This window comes from Giraffa tippelskirchi, chromosome 10 (genome assembly GCF_054371585.1).
Source record: "Giraffa tippelskirchi isolate mGirTip1 chromosome 10, T2T-mGirTip1v1.2.pri, whole genome shotgun sequence".
Taxonomy (NCBI): domain Eukaryota; kingdom Metazoa; phylum Chordata; class Mammalia; order Artiodactyla; family Giraffidae; genus Giraffa; species Giraffa tippelskirchi.
The window spans coordinates 125053443-125071326 of record NC_137284.1 but is presented as its reverse complement, the minus strand read 5'-3'; the positions used below and the strand labels follow the sequence as shown (position 1 = coordinate 125071326).

Below are 17884 nucleotides of genomic sequence, written 5' to 3'. Positions count from 1 at the left end.
CCATTGTGCATGTGTACCACAACTTCTTTATCCATTCATCTGTCAGTGGACATCTAGGTTGCTTCCATGTTCTAGCTATTGTAAATAATGATGCAATGAACAATGGAATACATGGGTCTCTTTCAATTTGGGTTTCCTTAGGGTATATGCCTAGGAGTGGGATTGCTGGGTCATATGGTGGTTTTATTCCTAGCTTTTTAAGGAATCTCCATACCGTCTTCCATAGTGGCCGTATCAATTTACATTCCCACCAACAATGCAAGAGCATTCCCTTTTCTCCACCATTTATTGTTTGTAGACTTATAAAGTGGGAGTCTTACTTCTTTTCCGATCTGGATTCCCTTTATTTCGTTTTCTTCTCTGATTGCTGAGGCTAGGACTTCAGAACTCTGTTGAATAATAGTGGTGAAAGTGGACACTCTTGTCTTGTTCCTGATGTTAGGGGGAATGCTTTCAGCTTTTCACCATTGAGGATGATGTTTGCTGTAGGGTTATCATAGATGGCCTTTACTATGGTGAGGTAGGTTTCTTCTGTGCCCGTTTTTTGAAGAATTTTAATCATAAATGGGTGCTGAATTTTGTCAAAGGCTTTTTCTGCATCTATTGAGATTATCATATGATTTTAATCTTTCAATTTGTTAATATGGTGTAGCACATTGATTGATTTGCATATATTGAAAAATCCTGCATTCCTTAATAAGCCCAACTTGATCGTGGCATATGAGCTTTTTGATGTGTTGCTGAATTCTGTTAGCTAAAATTTTGTTGAGGATTTTTGCATCTATGTTCATCAGTGATATTGGCCTGTAGTTTTCTTTTTTGTGCTGTCTTTGTCTGGTTTTGGTATCAGGGTGATGGTGGCCTCATAGAACGTGTTTGTAAGTGTTCTTTCCTCTGCAATTTTTTGAAAGAGTTTTAGAAGAATAGGCATTATATCTTCTCTAAATGTTTGATAGAATTCTTCCGTGAAGCCATCTGGTCCTGGGCTTTTGTGTTTTGGGAGATTTTTTTTATCACAGCTTCAATTTCAGTGCTTGTAATTGGGTTGCTCATAATTTCTATTTCTTCCTGATCCAGTCTTGGAAGGCTGAACTTTTCTAAGAATCTGTCCATTTCTTCCAGGTTATCTATTTTATTGCCATATAGTTGTTCATAATAGTCTCTTGTAATCCTTTGTATTTGTGCATTGTCTGTTGTAAACTTTCCTTTTTCATTTCTAATTTTGTTGATTTGATTCTTCTCTCTTTTTTTCTTGATGAGTCTGGCTTAAGGTTTGTCAATTTTGCTTATTTTCTCAAAGAACCAGCTTTTAGTTTTATTAATCTCTATTATTGTTTCTTTTATTTCTTTTTCATTTATTTCTGCTCGGATCTTTATGATTTCTTTCCTTCTACTAATTTTGGGTTTTTTTTTTTTTTTATTGTTGTTCTTCTTTTTCCAATTGCTATAGGTGAAAAGTTAGGTTGTCTATTCGATGTTTTTCTTGTTTCTTGAGGTAGGATTGTATTGCTATAAACTTCCCTCTTAGAACTGCTTTTGCTGCATCCCATAGGTTTTGAGTTGTCATGTTTTCATTGTCATTTGTTTCTAGAAACTTTTTGATTTCCCTTTTGATTTCTTTAATAACCTGTTGGTTATCTAGAAATGTGCGGTTTAATCTCCATGTGTTTTGTTTTTTACACTTTTTTTCTTGTAATTGATATCTAGTCTCATAGCATTGTGGTCAGAGAAGATGATTGACACAATTTCAGTTTTCTTAAATTTACTGAGGTTTGATTTGTGACCCAAGATGTGGTCCATTCTGGAGAATGTTCCATGTGCACTTGAGAAGAAGGTGTATTCTTCTGCATTTGGATGGAATGTCCTAACAATATCAATGAGATCCATCTCATCTAATGTATTATTTAAGACTTGTATTTCCTTATTAATTTTATGTTTTGATGCTGTCCATTGGTGTAAATGGAGTGTTAAAGTCTCCTACTATTCTTGTGTTACTGTCAATTTCTCCTTTTATGTCTGTTAGTGTTTGTCTTATGAATTGAGGTGCTCCTATGTTGGGTGCATAGATGTTTACAATTGTTATGTTTTCCTCTTGGGTTGATCCCTTGATCATTATGTAGTGTCCTTCCTTATCTCTTGTAATCTTCTTTATTTTAAGGTATGTTTTGTCTGATATGAGGATTGCTACTCCAGCTTTCTTTTGCTTCCCATTTACATGGGATATATTTTTCGATCTTCTCACTTTCAGTCTATATGTGTTTTAAGGTCTGAAGTGGGTTTCTTGTAGACAGCATATATATGGGTCTTGTTTTTGTATCCATTCGGCCAGCCTGTGTCTTTTGGTTGGAGCGTTTAATCCATTTATATTTAGAGTAAATATTGCTGTATATGTTCCTATTGCCATTTTCTTAATTGTTTGGGGTTGATTTTGTAGATATTTTTTCTTCTGTTGTATTTCTTGACTGTATAAAGTCCCTTTAACATTTGTTGTAAAACTGGTTTGGTGGTACTGAAGTCTCTTAACTTTTGCTTGTCTGAAAAGCTTTTTATTTCCCCATCAATTTTGAATGAGATCCTTGCTGGGTACAGTAATCTTGGTTATAGTTTTTCCCTTTCAGTACTTTAAATATATCCTGCCATTCCCTTCTGGCATGCAGAATTTCTGCTGAAAGATCAGCTGTTAAGCATATGGGGCCTCCCTTGTATGTTACTTGTTGCTTCTCCCTTGCTGCTTTTAATATTCTTTCTTTGTGTTTAGTCTTTCTTAGTTTGATTAGTATGTGTCTTGGCGTGTTTCTTCTTGGGTTTATCCTGTATGGGACTCATTGTGCCTCTTGGATTTCAATGCGTATTTCCTTTCCCACGTTGGGGAAATTTTCAACTACAATCTCTTCAAAAATTTTCTCCTACCCTTTCTTTTCCTCTTCTTCTTCTGGGACCCCTATAATTTTAATGTTGGTGCATTTGATATGGTCCCAGAGGTCTCTGAGACTGTCCCCAGCTCTTTTCATTCTTTTTACTTTATACTGCTTTTCAGAAGTTATTTCCACCATTTTATCTTCCAGCTCATTGATTTGTTCTTCTGCTTCAGATATTCTGCTATTGATTCCTTCTAGAGTATTTTTAATTTCAGTAATTGTGTTGTTTGTCTCTGTAAGTTTATTCTTTAATTCTTCTAGATCTTTGTTAATTGATCTTACATTTTCTCCATTTTGTTTTCAACGTTTTTTATCATCTTTACTATCAATATTCTGAATTATTTTTCAGGTCGTTTGCCTATTTCCTCTTCATTTGTTTATACTTCTGTGTTTCTAGCTTGTTCCTTCATTTGTGCAGTATTTCTCTGGTTTTTCATTATTTGTTTTTTAAGTTATTGTGTTTGAGGTCTCCTTTTCCAGGTTTCAAGGAAAGTTGAATTCTTTCCTTGAAGAAGATTGAATTCTTTCTTCCTTTTGGTTTCTTCCCTCCTAAGATTGGTCCAGTAGTTTGTGTGAGCTTCATATAGGGTGAGATTTGTGCTGAGTATTTATTTGTTTGTTTGCTTTTCCTCTGATGGGGAAGGTTGAGTGAGGTGGTAATCCTGTCTACTGATGATTTGGTTTGTATTTTTGTTTTGTTTGTTGTTTAGGTGAGGCATCCTGCACAGGGTGCTACTGGTGGTTGGGTGATGCCAGGTCTTCTATTCAAGTGGTTTTCTTTGTGTGTATTCTCACTATTTGATACTACTTAGGGTTAGTTCTCTGGTAGTCTAGGGTGTTGGAGTCAGTGCTCCTACTCCAAAGGCTCAGGGCTTGATCTCTGGTCAGGAACAAAGATTCCACAAGTGGTTTGTTATGGCTTTAAGTGAGATTAAAACAAATATCCAAAAATGAGAAACCAAAGATGAACCCCAGACAAATGGCAGTTACAAAATCAGGCAAATAATAATTAAAATACTGGAATATACACACATATATATACACCAATGAATAAAGTGAAAACAGTCCAACAAAAATAAAGTACAGTAGATTGACCCAGTGAACAGAGGAAATCAAAAATTGTATTTACCGGTTAAGAACAAAACTAACTTAAGCACAAACTGGAAAACAAAACTAAAGCAAGGTGCCAAGTGGTAAATAAAGCAATGAAAACAAAACTAACAAATATGTTGAGAGGAAAGGAAAGAAAGAAAAGAAAGAATAGACATGCAAAGTTAAATAGAGGTATATAAAGAAGATTTATATACATTAAAGATTAACTACATGGGGAAAAGAACAGTAGGAAAGGCAAACAAAGGAATAAATGTAGAAAAAAGGATAGGTTTAAAAAATTAAAAATATAAAAAAGAGAAAAGAAAAAAATGGAAGAAGAAAGAAAAGAGAAAAAAGGAAAACTCCACAGAACTGCAAAAGCCCAACGTAGAGGCAGAAGTTTATAACAACAATAGAAAGTGTGACTGAATATACACATATACATATACACCCATAATCAAAATCAAAACAGTCCTACAAAAATAAAGTACAATAGACTAACCAGGCAAACAAAGGAAACCAAAAATTAAATCTACCAGAAGAAAACTAATTAAAGCACAAACTGGAAAACAAAGCTAAACCAAGGTGCCAATTGGGAAATAAAACAATGAAAATAAAACTAACAAATATGTTGAGAGGAAAGGAGAGAAAGGAAATAAAGAAAGAATAGATATGCCAATTTAAACAGAGGTAGATAAAGGAGGTTTGTATACATTTCAAAGATTAACCACAAGGGGAAAAGAACAGTAGGAAAGGCAAACAAAGGAATAAATGTAGAAAAAAGAATAATAGGTTTAAAAAATTAAAAATAAAGAAAAAGAGAAAAGAAAAAAAAAAATAGGGAAACTCCACAGAACTGCAAAAGCCCAATGTAGAGGCAGAGGTTTATGACAACAATAAAATATGTGAATGAGAAAAAGAAAAAGCTCAAAACTTAATTGGATTTCTTAGTGCCAATAAAATTGACAACTACAACTGAGGGGGGAAAGAGAAAAAAAGAAAAAAGTTCAAAAGAATCTATAGAACAAGTCAAAAAATAAGAATAATAAATGTTTTTCTTGAGTCACTGCTGTCAGAGTCCTTTCTCCTGCTGGGAGTCACAGTCCACAGTCCACCTTACCTCCCTAGGACACCCTCCAACACTGTGCTGACCTCTGCATGTGCTGTGGGGGCAGCTCAGATTCTAATCTGGTTCTACTCCTGTGTGTTCTTGCCTCCAATGTCCACAGCTATCAGAGCTAGTGCATTTTCTTTTGCGGGAGCTTTCAATGATCTTTTATACATTCCATAAACACACATCTGTGTAGTTGATTATATGGATTTAATCTGCAGCTTGTACAGCTGGTGGGAAGGTTTTGGGTCTTCTTCCTTAGCCACACTGCCCCTGGGTTTCAATTGTGGTTTTATTTCCACCTCTACATGTGGTTCGTCCACTGGGGTTTAGCTCCTGAGGCTGCCCTGGAGGGTTTGGGTTTGCCCCTGTCAGGGCCAGGTGTGGAGATGGTGCAGCTGCTTGCTTGAGTCACAGGGGTTCTAGCAACACCAGGTACTCAGAGGGGTTTACAGCTAGGGAAGCAGAAAATATAGTGCTCTAGAAGGGTATGGCGACCAGTATTGGCCAATATGTTTCAGTATTCTCACCTGGAGAACCCCGTCTCTGACAGAGAAGCATGGCAGGCCACAGTCTACAGGGTCTGAAAGAGTTGGACACCACCGAAGCAACCCTACATGCATAGATGCAAGACTTTTTTTTTTGCCTGTGGCAGCTCTGCCTGAGTGAGAGTTGAGCATGAAGGTGGCACAGCTGCTTGGCTTGCAGGGACCCTGGTGGCACCAAGTGTGCAGGGACACGGACTGCCTCGGCTGCAGGAATTATGGCCCTATCAGAGTTTTTTTCGAGCCTCTTGTAGCTGGCAATCTGAAGGCCTCTGGCCAGTCTTTCTCTGTAGCTCCATCAGTTCAGTCACTTAGAGGGCTCCCTTGCCTGGGGTCCTTCTCTGTTGCTCCATGTGTCAGACACATAAAAGGACCCCCCTGGTTGGGGTCCTACTCTGTAGATAGGGGGTCAGGCACTTAAAGTGGCACCCTGGGTGGGATCCTGCTCTGTAGTTCAGTGCCTTAGGCGTTTGATGGGCCAGCCTCTCTATTGTTCAGCTGTGGATGCTGGCATGTTGGGGGAGAGAGGCTATGGTGATGGCCCCACCCCCTACACGTGACTCAGCAGTATCGCCTTTCTTCCGCGGCTGCCTGGCTTTCCTCCACTGGCATTTCCCACCGTGATCTCCTCCCTCACATCCCCTCAGTCCATCTTTCTGCAGTCAACAGCAGCCCTTGGCTTAGGATTGCTGCACAATCCCTAAGCTCCAGCTCCCAGCTGCTGTGCCTTCCAGGAGACCAGCGTTCTTGTCTAGGGTATGTATGGCTGTGGCAAGGACTGTTTGATTCTCATTCCATTTAGGTTGCCACAGATCAGCTATTTCACCCTCAGCCTTAAATGTTTCTCTGACTGAGACAATTGCCCCACTGTGGTGATCTGCCCCGCTGTGGTGCCCTGCTTCAGTTCCCCCACCTGGTGAGGACAGGTCCAGTCTTACTAACACTCCTGTTTTTCCCCCTAGTTCCTTCATCCTACCGAGTTTTGCGTGGTTCTATATATTCTTTTCCACTGGTCAGGTACTCCTGTCCACTCTCAGCTGGTGTTTTGCATGCACTTCTGTGTCTGAAGGTGTATTCCTGATGTATCTGTGGAGAGAGATGTATCCCACATTCACCTACTCCTCCTCCATCTTGTTTTCCTTCATTCCTTCTTTTTTGATTCTTTTGTTCTTGGAAGATAAGCCAAGGATGTAGTCTTCTTGCCACAGCTGACATGCACAGTTGCTGTTCTCTCCCAGTATTATCATGTACCCGTGATAATAGCACAATAGTAAATGCTATGGATTATAGTCTTGATTTAATTAATTTTAACTTATTTCCCTTGGGTTTTGAATATCTTATCTATGCTTATTCATATGCCTAGGATTTTTACAGTCAGTGCTCTCTGAAAGCCTATAGTTTCCTTCAGGGAATAACCCTGGGAAGGAAGGAAAGAGATAAACAAAAACCATAAGTAAACACAAGGCAGTGTTTGTTTCAAAACCCACTCCATTATCCAGTTGACTTTAAGGGACATTGCTCTATTTTTCTTGCTTTCCCTTCATTTTGTTGAGTTCGACATTCAAGAAGACAAGTTTCCACGTGACTATAGCCTACTTCCTCAGTCTGCTTTGTATGATGGCATTTTAGAGGATATTAATATTTGCTCTGCTAAAAACCTTTACTTTTGTATACTAGTTTGGGAAACACTGACATATGCAACATAACCACACTGCTCTTTTGCTAGACTTTGGAGAGCCATTAATAACCCGATGAACATGTCAGTCTCCAAGAGGAGATGATCATAAGCTGTGTTTATTGGACTGGCATCCTTCTTTCTTGCAACATCTTAAGTTACTGTTTGAAGGCATGCTTTGGGACACAATTTATACAGTAGTCATTTTTATAGAGGAAAATAAGAAAAGGTGCCACAACTTCATGGTAATTGTGCTGTTATTTTTCAAAGATTAAATAAATATCATCCCACATCTTATGAAAAAGAAAATCTTAAATTCAAAACTTATTAGACTGTTTTCCCTCTGTATTGAACTTAAGAAAAAGAGGAAAATGACAAAAAGAGAAAGCTAGAATTAACTTTAAAAACATGCTCTAATTCTATACTGAATTCTGCATCTATCACAAATCTAATCTAACAGTTTATATCCCTATCTTCAGTCAGGTTGTGGAAGGTGCTATAAACTTCTCAGTCCTCAAAGATGTTCTCTTCCTCCCTTCCTCACCCATGCCTCCTCCTCTTTCTTCTCTTCCTTCTCCTTCTTTTTACACATGCAAGGCAGAACAATGTAGATTAATAAATTACTGATAATTTTTTTATAATAGAGATTAAGACAAAATATTTCTGGACATCTTTATCTACCCAGAGAATCATTTTCCTAGAATCTTTCAATCCTAGCATAGTAAGCAGGATGATTTATTGTGGTGTTTGAATTTGTGTCCTTTAATTCTAAGGTGAGAATAAATTTATCTTTGCTCTCAAGATATGAGTACTCTAGAAAAATACTGGACAGGAAATCAGAAGGTCTCAGTGACCTTGTTAAGTTCAGACCTAGATGGGCACCCTGCCTGAAACAGAGCAGGTACCCAACACATATTTGTGGAATGAACTTCAACTGCTTGTGCTTTGACTTCTCATCTGTTCAAAGAAGATGTTGGACAGAATATGTGACCTCTTAGGTTTCTTAGAGCATGAAAATGGGGTTCTATGGTGTTCTGTAGTTCCTTTTTAAAAAAACAATTATTTAAGTTGATATATTTTCACTTTTATTCAGTTCAAGAAATTTTCTATTTTTGTTGTTGTTGTTGTTGTTGTTGTTTGTTTTGTTCACATGGCATGTGGGATCTTAGTTCCCCAACCAGGAATCAAATCCGTGTCCCTTGCAGTGGAAGCTCGGAGTCTAACCACTAGACTGCCAGGGAAGTTCCAGTTTTCTGTAGTTCTTGATTGTTTAGATAACAAGTAAAGATCATTTGGGAGAAAATATAACTTTTAGATGGCTGTGTATAATAATAAGGCCTAGTACAAATTTTATTTTAAAAATCAAGCCGTCCTCCCCTCTTATCCTTTGTTCTATTGATTGTATGTGACATGCTTTTACATTTAAGGAGTAAGGCCCTTCTCTGCACAGAAAGTGAAGCAAACAATTGTTGCTAGAGATATATAAGACTTTGCTCTCTTGAAAGTCACCCAGACAATTTAAACTGTTTAATATCATTAGAGTTTAATTGATGCCCTTAATTAACTCTTGGAAACCAGAAAAATTTCTTGTCCTGTTAAGGTATTTGTATACTTTTGATTTCAAGATTACTATCTAAAATGTCAAAAATATATGATTTCAGAATGCAGTTGATGTTTATTAAATGCCTACATTTATATAGTTACATATGCTGTCTTCTTTATTCTTTAAAGAAACCTAAAAATTAGATGTGATAAATTAGTTTTGAGAAATCAAGACTAAAATTCAAGTGACATGGGTAAGATCTAAAAGCTGATAAATAATGGAATAGGAATACAAACTTAGTCATCCTCAGAAAAGAAGAAAGATATTTCAGAAATAAAATAATCCATTTCAAACATGTGGTAGACTATGTCACTGTGCAGTTAATAGAACGAGCTAAGGCCATGAAGGTAGTAGTGAGCTGAGGGCTGTTATGCTCCTTGAGCATAGGTTTTCAGTAGAAGTGGGGTGTGGCCCCCCCTTTCCACCTTTCATCTTGAGAGGAGCTGGAAGCTTCAGGTGACATTCCATTCTGAACGGTGTGGGCTTGAGAACAACGCACTTTTATTTGATTAATGTTGGTTATCATGGCAAAATCTAGATTTTTCCATTTGTATATAAGTGAACCCAGATAGTAATAAATGCTTCCACTTCAAGTATGAAAAGCCTGTCTTTAGGTGGACTGCTGCTGCTGCTGCTGCTAAGTCGCTTCAGTTGTGTCCGACTCTGTGTGACTCCATAGACGGCAGCCCACCAGGCTTCCCTGTCCCTGGGATTCTCCAGGCAAGAATACTGGAGTGAGTTGCCATTTCCTTCTCCAATGCATGAAAGTGAAAAGTGAAAGTGAAGTCGCTCAGTCGTGTCTGACTCCTAGCGACCCCATGGATTGCAGCCTACCAGGCTCCTCTGTCCATGGGATTTTCCAGGCAAGAGTACCGGAGTGGGTTGCCATTGCCTTCTCCATTAGGTGGACTAAAGGTCAGGAATAGTTATGACTTTTTTCATACCATGCTACAAGGCGAATGATTATTATGTCTTTTTTTTTTAAATTCAGACTTTATTTTTCAACTTTTTAAAAACTTCTTGCTTAATATTTGAAAAAAAAAAATTCCAAAGGCATTACCTCTGCTTCTTACTATTTTGAAGGAATCATTCCTAAAGACTGGATTTCTGTATTTAAAAGATGGATGAACACCATTTTAAGGTTTAGAACACCTTTGTCATGTAGGTAATAATGAAAACTCTTAGATGTTCAAGGTTAGATGAAAGCATTGAGAGGTCATCTAGTCCTGGGCTTTGAATAAGATCTCTTCCAAGGTTTCTATCAAGCTTGAAGCTTTATACTTTTGTACTATCTGAAGTTTGCCCCTGAAAATGTATGCTTTTGACATATTTTTTTAAAGAAGTTTTGAGTCTCTTGGCAAAAGAGCTCAGATGTCCAGTAAAATTCAGATATAAATTTAACTGCTTAGATTTCTTTTTTTTAAAAAAAGAAATTATTAGCTGCCTAGCTCTTCAAGGAAAAAAAGAAATGACTACTTAAAAAAATTAACTGTAGATCATTCCTAAGGATACCATGTATAAAAAAACTTAGTGATATTATATTAAAGAGTTAAGTTTTAAAATCTCAGAAGACTTCAGTCAAAACATCTCAGAAATTTTATAACCTTTAGATCTTTGCCTGTAAATTGATTCTAAATATTGAAAATCAATTACTACATACATATTTTTCAGTGGAGAACTATGGTTGTATGTGTGTTCTTGTTGGTTTCACTGACATCCCCTCTGTGAAATTCAAAAATGCCCAAATAAATTATTATTTCTTACATTTTACAATTTGTTCAAAATCATGTCTTACTTCAAGTTTTTCATATTTACTCCATCAGGCTATCTCAGATCATATTTGTCTTCCTGATTTTAGTTGCCTTTCTTTTATATACTTGAGAGAAAAAAAAATTTCTACGTTTTATAATGCTGCTCCTTAATTTAAATGTGTATTTCCTGTAATCTGTTTAATTCTTTTTTTCTAGAAGGCATTGTTCTTGGAGATTTCCACAGATTTCCTGTTTTAATTTTGACCAGTTGTTTGCTAGGGCTGTTGCAAAGCTAACATCTCAAGAATTATTTTCAGAGAACACTTGAACTGGCTTTGACATTATATACCATTTTCTCTTTCTTTCTTTCGTGGTCTTTTTGTTCCTATTTTGTTGGAGTACTACTTGACATCACTTTGTAGTTGTCTAGCTTCTCAAATTTAAATAATCTTTCTCGCTAGGCTTGCTCTATCCACAGTCTTTCTTCCTCATCTTTGTTAAGTGACAACTCTGTGTTCCCAGTTGCTCAGGTCAGAAATCTTAAAACCATACTTGACTCTTTTTCTCACACTCCACTCTACCCAACAGAAAATGCTTTAATTGCCAAAATATATCAGAATGTAACCAGACCTCCACTGTAACCACGTGTATCGCTCAAGTGGTAGGCATACTTCTGTCTTAAAATTGTACAAGACCAAATGACTTTGTCATCATTAACAAACTGGAACACTCAAGAGATGACAGCTAAGCTGGTAGCATGTTTTGATACATTTTTATTTGTATATGAAATTGTTTTCCATTGCATATCCTTGTTGGTATTTGGTAGTTATTTTCAAATAATTTAGGGACTGTCAAATAGATGGAAATAGTAAGAAGTAATGTTGGAGTTCACATGATCTATCATTTACACAGAAGCTTACAGTTGATAAAGTAGTTTTCATAACTATCTCATTTGATTGTCATCATCTCTCTAAGTAGCTATTTATGTCACTGTTTTGTAGATGAAGAAACCAAGGCTCAGCATCTAAATGGTTTGACCTAACCTTGCTGGTGGTGATGACATCAGAATTTGAATCTGATTTTTCTGTTTCTGAATCTTATACTCTTTTCATTGCTTTTCTTCTGTCCTCTATGGGGCATAATTAAGACTAGCATTCTGAACTTATAGATTCTCACTAAACAGAGATGGACACTCTCATAATTTGTGCTTGATGTTAGAATGTGCTCCAGAGATAACAGGTTTTCTATCAGTCTCCTTCCACTTCCCCCAAGTCCCTGCCCTCTCTCACCCTGGCCAGGGATACTGTGGAAATTCCTCATTGATGAGTTCGCTCTTTGGGATACCTTCCACCTATCCTTTCAGAGATGAAATTGTGTCATTTATAAAGGCCCAAGGGCATGTTTGCTTCTATAAGAACCCATATGTCAAAGATACTGTTGGGTCTTCTTACATTCTCATTTCAGTAGAGCTACTTCTTATTAAATTATTGAAACTACTAAATTTTTATTAAATTATTGAAATGGCTAAATTATTAGTCATAACTCCTTCTGTCTTGTCTATTAATTCTTTAATATTTAATGTTTGTATTGTTTTCTTTCATCCTATAGTAGGCCAATGTATTTAAAAGGAAAGAATTCCTGACAGTTAACAAAATAAATTCTGTTTTTCACATTTCCAACTGATATATATTAATTTTCCTTATTTTTTCTTCATTCAGAGTACTTAAACATTTTATATTAAAATCACAAAGGAAATAATTTCTGACAGTTTTATGACTTATTGTTTCTGTGCTTGCCAATCTTTATACATTCATAAGTGGTCTTTCCATCAGGTTTATGATTTTTGTTTTGAAATTTTTAGCATATATGAGAACATATTTTCATAATATGGTTTTTAGGATCTAATATAGAAGGAAAATTTTAGTTTTATAATCAAAGTAATTCTTACCTTTTATCTCATAGATTTTGTGTGCCAAGCAAAGCCTTTTAAAAATTCCCTTCTCTCAAATTCATTTGTGATGTATTGCCAGGGTAATGGTTAGTTTTAAAGTACAGTGCATCCCCTGCATACGAACCTTCAAGTTTCGATCTTTTCAAAGATACAAACATTCATTCCATTAACATCAGGTGTGAGTGAAATTGCAGCTTGCCCTCCATCTCCTATTGCTGATGATCCTTCAGCTCTACCATCTTCCACCTCCTATTTTTCTTCCAGTCAGTAGCTCTTCTTGTCTGTACACTTCATGCCAGCCCCTGCATGCCAGATATTGTACTGTACTACTGTATTTTTCAAGATACTGTACTATAGATTAAAAATGTTTGCTTTATTTTTTGTTTTTTATGTATTTGTGTGTTTTTTATATGTTTGTTTTTTATGTATCATTTGTGTGAAAAGTATTTTAAATCTGTTACAATACAGTACTATGTAGTCGATTTGGACTTACAAACACGCTCTTGGAATGGAACTCATTCATATGTAGGGAACTTACTGTAAAATGTTGGAGATTTGCCTTTTCATCTATCTCTCTTTTTACTTGAGTAAAGTCACTTCATGATGACTCAGACTCATTTTTCAAAATGTAGATATGCTTTCTCCTTTCTCTTAATTAGTATTAATAGTTGTGAGTTAGACAGAGATTGGGCTTCCCCAATGGCTCAGCAGATAAAGAATTTGTGTGCAATGAAGGAAATATAGGATACTCACGTTCGATTCCTGGGTGGGGGAGATCCCCTGGAGAAGGGAATGGCAACCCACTCCAGTATTCTTGCCTGGAGAATCCATGGACAGAGGAGCCTGGTGGGCTTCAGTCTATGGAGTCGCAAAGAGTCAGACACAACTGAGTGACTAACACTTTCACTTTCAGACAGAGACTGTAGACACTGACTTGATTTATAACTTTTGCCCTAGAAGATGAATCTTAGGGTATTTTCGAAAGTAACCAGTAAAAGACATGTGAATGATTTTAGCACAATATGGCATGCAGATGAAAGAAAAAACAAATAAAAAACCCCTGGGTGTTACAGTTGAGGACTGGGTAGTATGACTTTTCTCTATTGGATTATAACATTTGATTTAGAAAAAAATACAAAGAATGCTGATATTTCCCATTAGGAGACTTTCATACTTTATATGATGTTTGTTTGCTATACTGGTTCCCTTGTGTCTCAGATGGTAAAGTATCCACCTGTAGCGCAGAACCCAGGGAGACCTGGGTTCGATTCCTGTGTTGGGAAGATTCCCCTGGAGAAGAGAAAGGCTACCCACTCCAGTATTCTGACCTGGAGAATTTCATGGACTGTATAGTCCATGGGGTTGCAAAGAGTCAGACATGACTGAGCGACTTTCATTTCACTTCACTTCTTTGCTCTACTACTTCCAATTCAGCTTTCAAAGCTGTCCACAGAGTTTTCACTTTTGATTCTGACTTTCTGCAGTAACAATAGGATAATTTTGTGGCTTTCTTCTATAGAAGAAACGGTGTGTCATTCACCGTTTCAATGAATGAAATCTTCTACACATTGTTTAATACTGCCAGGATAGAGACATGGCCAGTGTCCAATTTCCAAAATCATGTATGATCACAGGAGTGATGCAATGGATGACTACAGCACTTTTTGAACAAGGCTGGTCTGGATTTAAGCCATAGTGTGATGAAGTGAAGTTGCAGCTGACAAGACGGAACCCACACGCATCTTTTCCCAACTCTGGGCTCAGTGACATCACCTTGGCAGCTTGAAATACCTTGGTGGGAATATTTACACCATAGGAATCAGCAGATTTTTCAAACCAGATTCTTCCCTTGACCCCAAAGAGCTGATTGGTTAACATTTACCAACACAACGCTGGTTTGAGCACACTTAATTTGTGTGACTTTGCTCAACATACTTAACCTATCTGGGTCTCATTTTCTGTTTCTGTAAAATGTGGGAAGCTACTACCTACTTGACAAATTTTTCAAAAAAATTACATGAGATAGCTTAGATTACAATATTTAGCATAGTATTGGGTTGGCCAAAAAGTTCATTTGGGTATTTCGGTAACATCTTATGGAAAAACTGGAATGAATATTTTGGCCAACCCAATAGATGGCTATAATAATGATAATGATAAAATAATCACTTCAAAAAATAGATTGTTTATGTTAATTTATAGAACTCCTTTAATCACTGTTAGCTAAAGAGCAAGAGGAACAAGGTTATAAAACACTGGGAGAAACTTCCGTTTTAAGTGGGCATAATCGTAGTGAGCTCTTTCTCTTATTAGTCTTTAAACTTCTTTGGTTTAATTCAGCATCTATTTTCAGTATATACCATATGGCAAACCACCATAGTGAGTATAGTGAGAAGTATGTTTGTATTTTGCAGCCTGTTTCCTTTTGCTGCTTCTGAAACAGGGGGAAAAACAATTCTATAACTATGCCCCATGGTAAAGAAAACACCTGCCAATGTGGGAGATGTGGGTTTGATCCCTGGGTTGGGAAGATCCCCTGAAGAAGGAAATGGCAGCCCATTCCAGTATTCTTGTCTGGGAGATCCCATGGACAGAGGAACCTGGTGGGCTACAGTCAATGGGGTTGCAAAAGAGTCAGACATGACTTAGTGACTAAACAACAGCAAAGTATGCACTGACAATTTATCTTGTGTTTTTATTTATTCTATCTTCTAAGATATTTTTATTATATTTATTTATATAAGATATTATATATTATATAATTATAATATTTATTATTATGGCAGGTTGAGAAATAAATGGGAAGCAAGAAATTGAAGATACACAAAGAAGTCAGCAATTAGAGCCTGGTGAACACAACAGGAAGATAACTGTAAAGTAGGGAGCTTTTCCATGTTTGTGATTTTCACTTTTCCTGACTTCCTCCTTGTAACAGTCAGTGATTAAAATGAGCTGGTGTGAAGGCACAGAGTTAACTGTTATTTACTCTTTTGCTCCTATCTTGAGAGGCAGGGTGTCAAGGGAGGATTGGGTGGAAGTAGCTACCTAAGCAGAAGGAACTAGGTTAAATCTCTGAGGCTTTTGCTTATACAGCAAAGGAGATCACCGCGGGAGGCTGGTCTTGACCTGTGAGTCAGCCCTGAGGCTGATCAGATGGGGCTAGAGTGAGGTTTCCTGACACATGGAGCAGTTGGAGAAATCTGGTGATAAAAGTAAGAGGGTGCTTCACTAGCTTGAGGAGAAGGTAACAGGCAAGGGAAAATCAGAGATGCAGGATGTGAAATCAAATGACGGAACTTTCTGTCTTAATGTAGACCATCTGGTCATCTTATCTTTAAAGCAGTGATTTCTCAGACATTTTTCATCTTATATCATGATGACCATATGTCTCAGATTTCCTAGGATGGGCTGGATTTCAAATATTTTTGCCATTGTTAGACCATAGGTCCCAAATTAGGATTGGAAAATATGATTTACTATTCTTAACACCCTCCTCTTCCAACTTTTGTTACCTTTATCTCATTCAGTTTCCAAGTCATTAGCAGCATCATCTCATTCAGTTTCCAAGTCATTAGCAGCATCGTTAAGCAGCTGTCCAAAGCATGGTTCTCAGGTCTGACTTGTATCAGAATCACCTGGAACATTTGTTAGAATACTGGTTCCTGGGCACCTGCTCCACCCCCGTAGCCCCCCCACCCCCACCCCCCAAACCAGATTCAGGAGGCTCTGGGAGATATTCAGATATCTGTATTTTTCACAGGTGACCCATGTGATCACAAGGCAGCTGGCTTACAGACAGGTTTTTGGAAACCAGTGGGCCAGTCAGTGCCATGCACATCTTCCTCTGAGCATTGCAAAGCCTCTCACAACAGGGTTTCTCATATGGGGGCTCCTTGACTTATGGAATCTTCGAACTCCTGAAATTTTTTCTTAAACTTTTTATCTTTATTGGGCTATAGCCGATTAACAAGGCTGTGATAGTTTCAGGAGAACTGCAAAGGGACTCGGCCATACATACACATGTATCCATTCTCCCTCAAACTCCCCTCCCATCCAGGCTGCCACATCAGTTCCATTCAGTTCAGTTTAGTCGCTCGGTCGTGTCCAACTCTTGTGACCCCATGGCCTGCTGCCACATAACATTGCACAGAGCTCCCTGTACTATACAGTAGGTTCTTGTTGGCTGGTTATTAATATTAAACTTATGAGTATGGATCCAAGAATGATTCCCTGGGAGAGGACCATAGCTTTTAATCAAATTCTCAGTGGAGTTAATGGCTGAGAAAGGATGCAAAGTCAAGACTTTGCATCTAGAGGCCAAGGATACAAGGAAATCATCCAGATGGTGAAAGGCACTTTTTTCCAATGGTTTTAGACTTTACTATTCTCATATTTTATTTTGATTTGTTTGTTTTCATCGTCTAAAATCAGAACTAATTATTGATCTAATAGTCTCTTTTCTGGGTTTAAGGAAAACACACACACACGCACACACACTCCCTACAGACACACCAGTGACTTATTCTAAAGCAATGATTCTTCTCTCAGATAAGTATTTTCAATTCTGTCAACCAGCAATGTGTGTGTGTTTGAAGGGTGATGATGTGCTGATGTGGGATGATCTGATCATCTTCTTTCAGTCAGTCAGTCAGTTCAGTTGCTCAGTCATGTCTGACTCTTTGCGACCCCATGGACTGTAGCACGCCGGGCCTCCCTGTCCATCACCAACTCCCGGAGTTTACCCAGACTCCTGTCCATTGAGTCAGTGATGCCATCCAGCCATCTCATCCTCCATCGTCCACTTCTCCTTCCGCTTCCCTGTTTTCTCAGCCATTCTCAGCCATACCCCACCCCCATCCCCCTTGCCCTCTAGCTTCCCCCGTGTATCCACCAAAGGAGGTCATGGATCCGTGATCCAGTGAAATCCTGTCTGTTTTAAACTTTGGGGTTAATATTCTCCAGCTGTGTTGCCTCAGCTCTAGGGATACTTTTTTCCTTGACAAGCATTTGTGGTTGAGAGAGCCAAGCAATAGATTGGAAACTTGAGGGCTGTGAGTTCTAACTCTGGGTCTGCCCTGACACAGTGTGTGACCTTGGGCAATTCATTTGATCTCTGTCCAAACTCTCTGATGCTTGATAACAGGATTTTCTAGAAATCTCCCTGCCAATAAAGACATATGAAACCACTCCTTGGTTCCACAAGGGAAGGCTACACTTCATTATCCTTCAGGCTTTTAA

At 37.7% G+C, this 17884-nt stretch overlaps 1 protein-coding gene across 16 annotated transcripts in view; it reads left to right on the top strand.

The window, feature by feature from the left end:
- The window catches only part of SUGCT (succinyl-CoA:glutarate-CoA transferase), a 714763-nt gene that overhangs the window by 460817 nt on the left and 236062 nt on the right, over positions 1-17884 (top strand). For 10 of the 16 annotated variants that reach the window (XR_014067750.1, XR_014067747.1, XR_014067748.1 and 7 more), the window contains one exon: positions 15433-15612. The exons of 2 other annotated variants lie outside the window; for them this stretch is intronic. Coding sequence is in view for 3 of the 14 variants with exons in the window: in XM_081537410.1 (XP_081393536.1) it covers positions 15433-15463 (31 nt within the window). In the remaining 11 variants the exon portion in view is untranslated. Of the gene's footprint in view, positions 1-15432; positions 15613-17884 lie in introns of those variants that run through there. 4 more of the 16 variants (XR_014067752.1, XR_014067751.1, XR_014067749.1 and 1 more) reach the window with 1 other exon arrangement.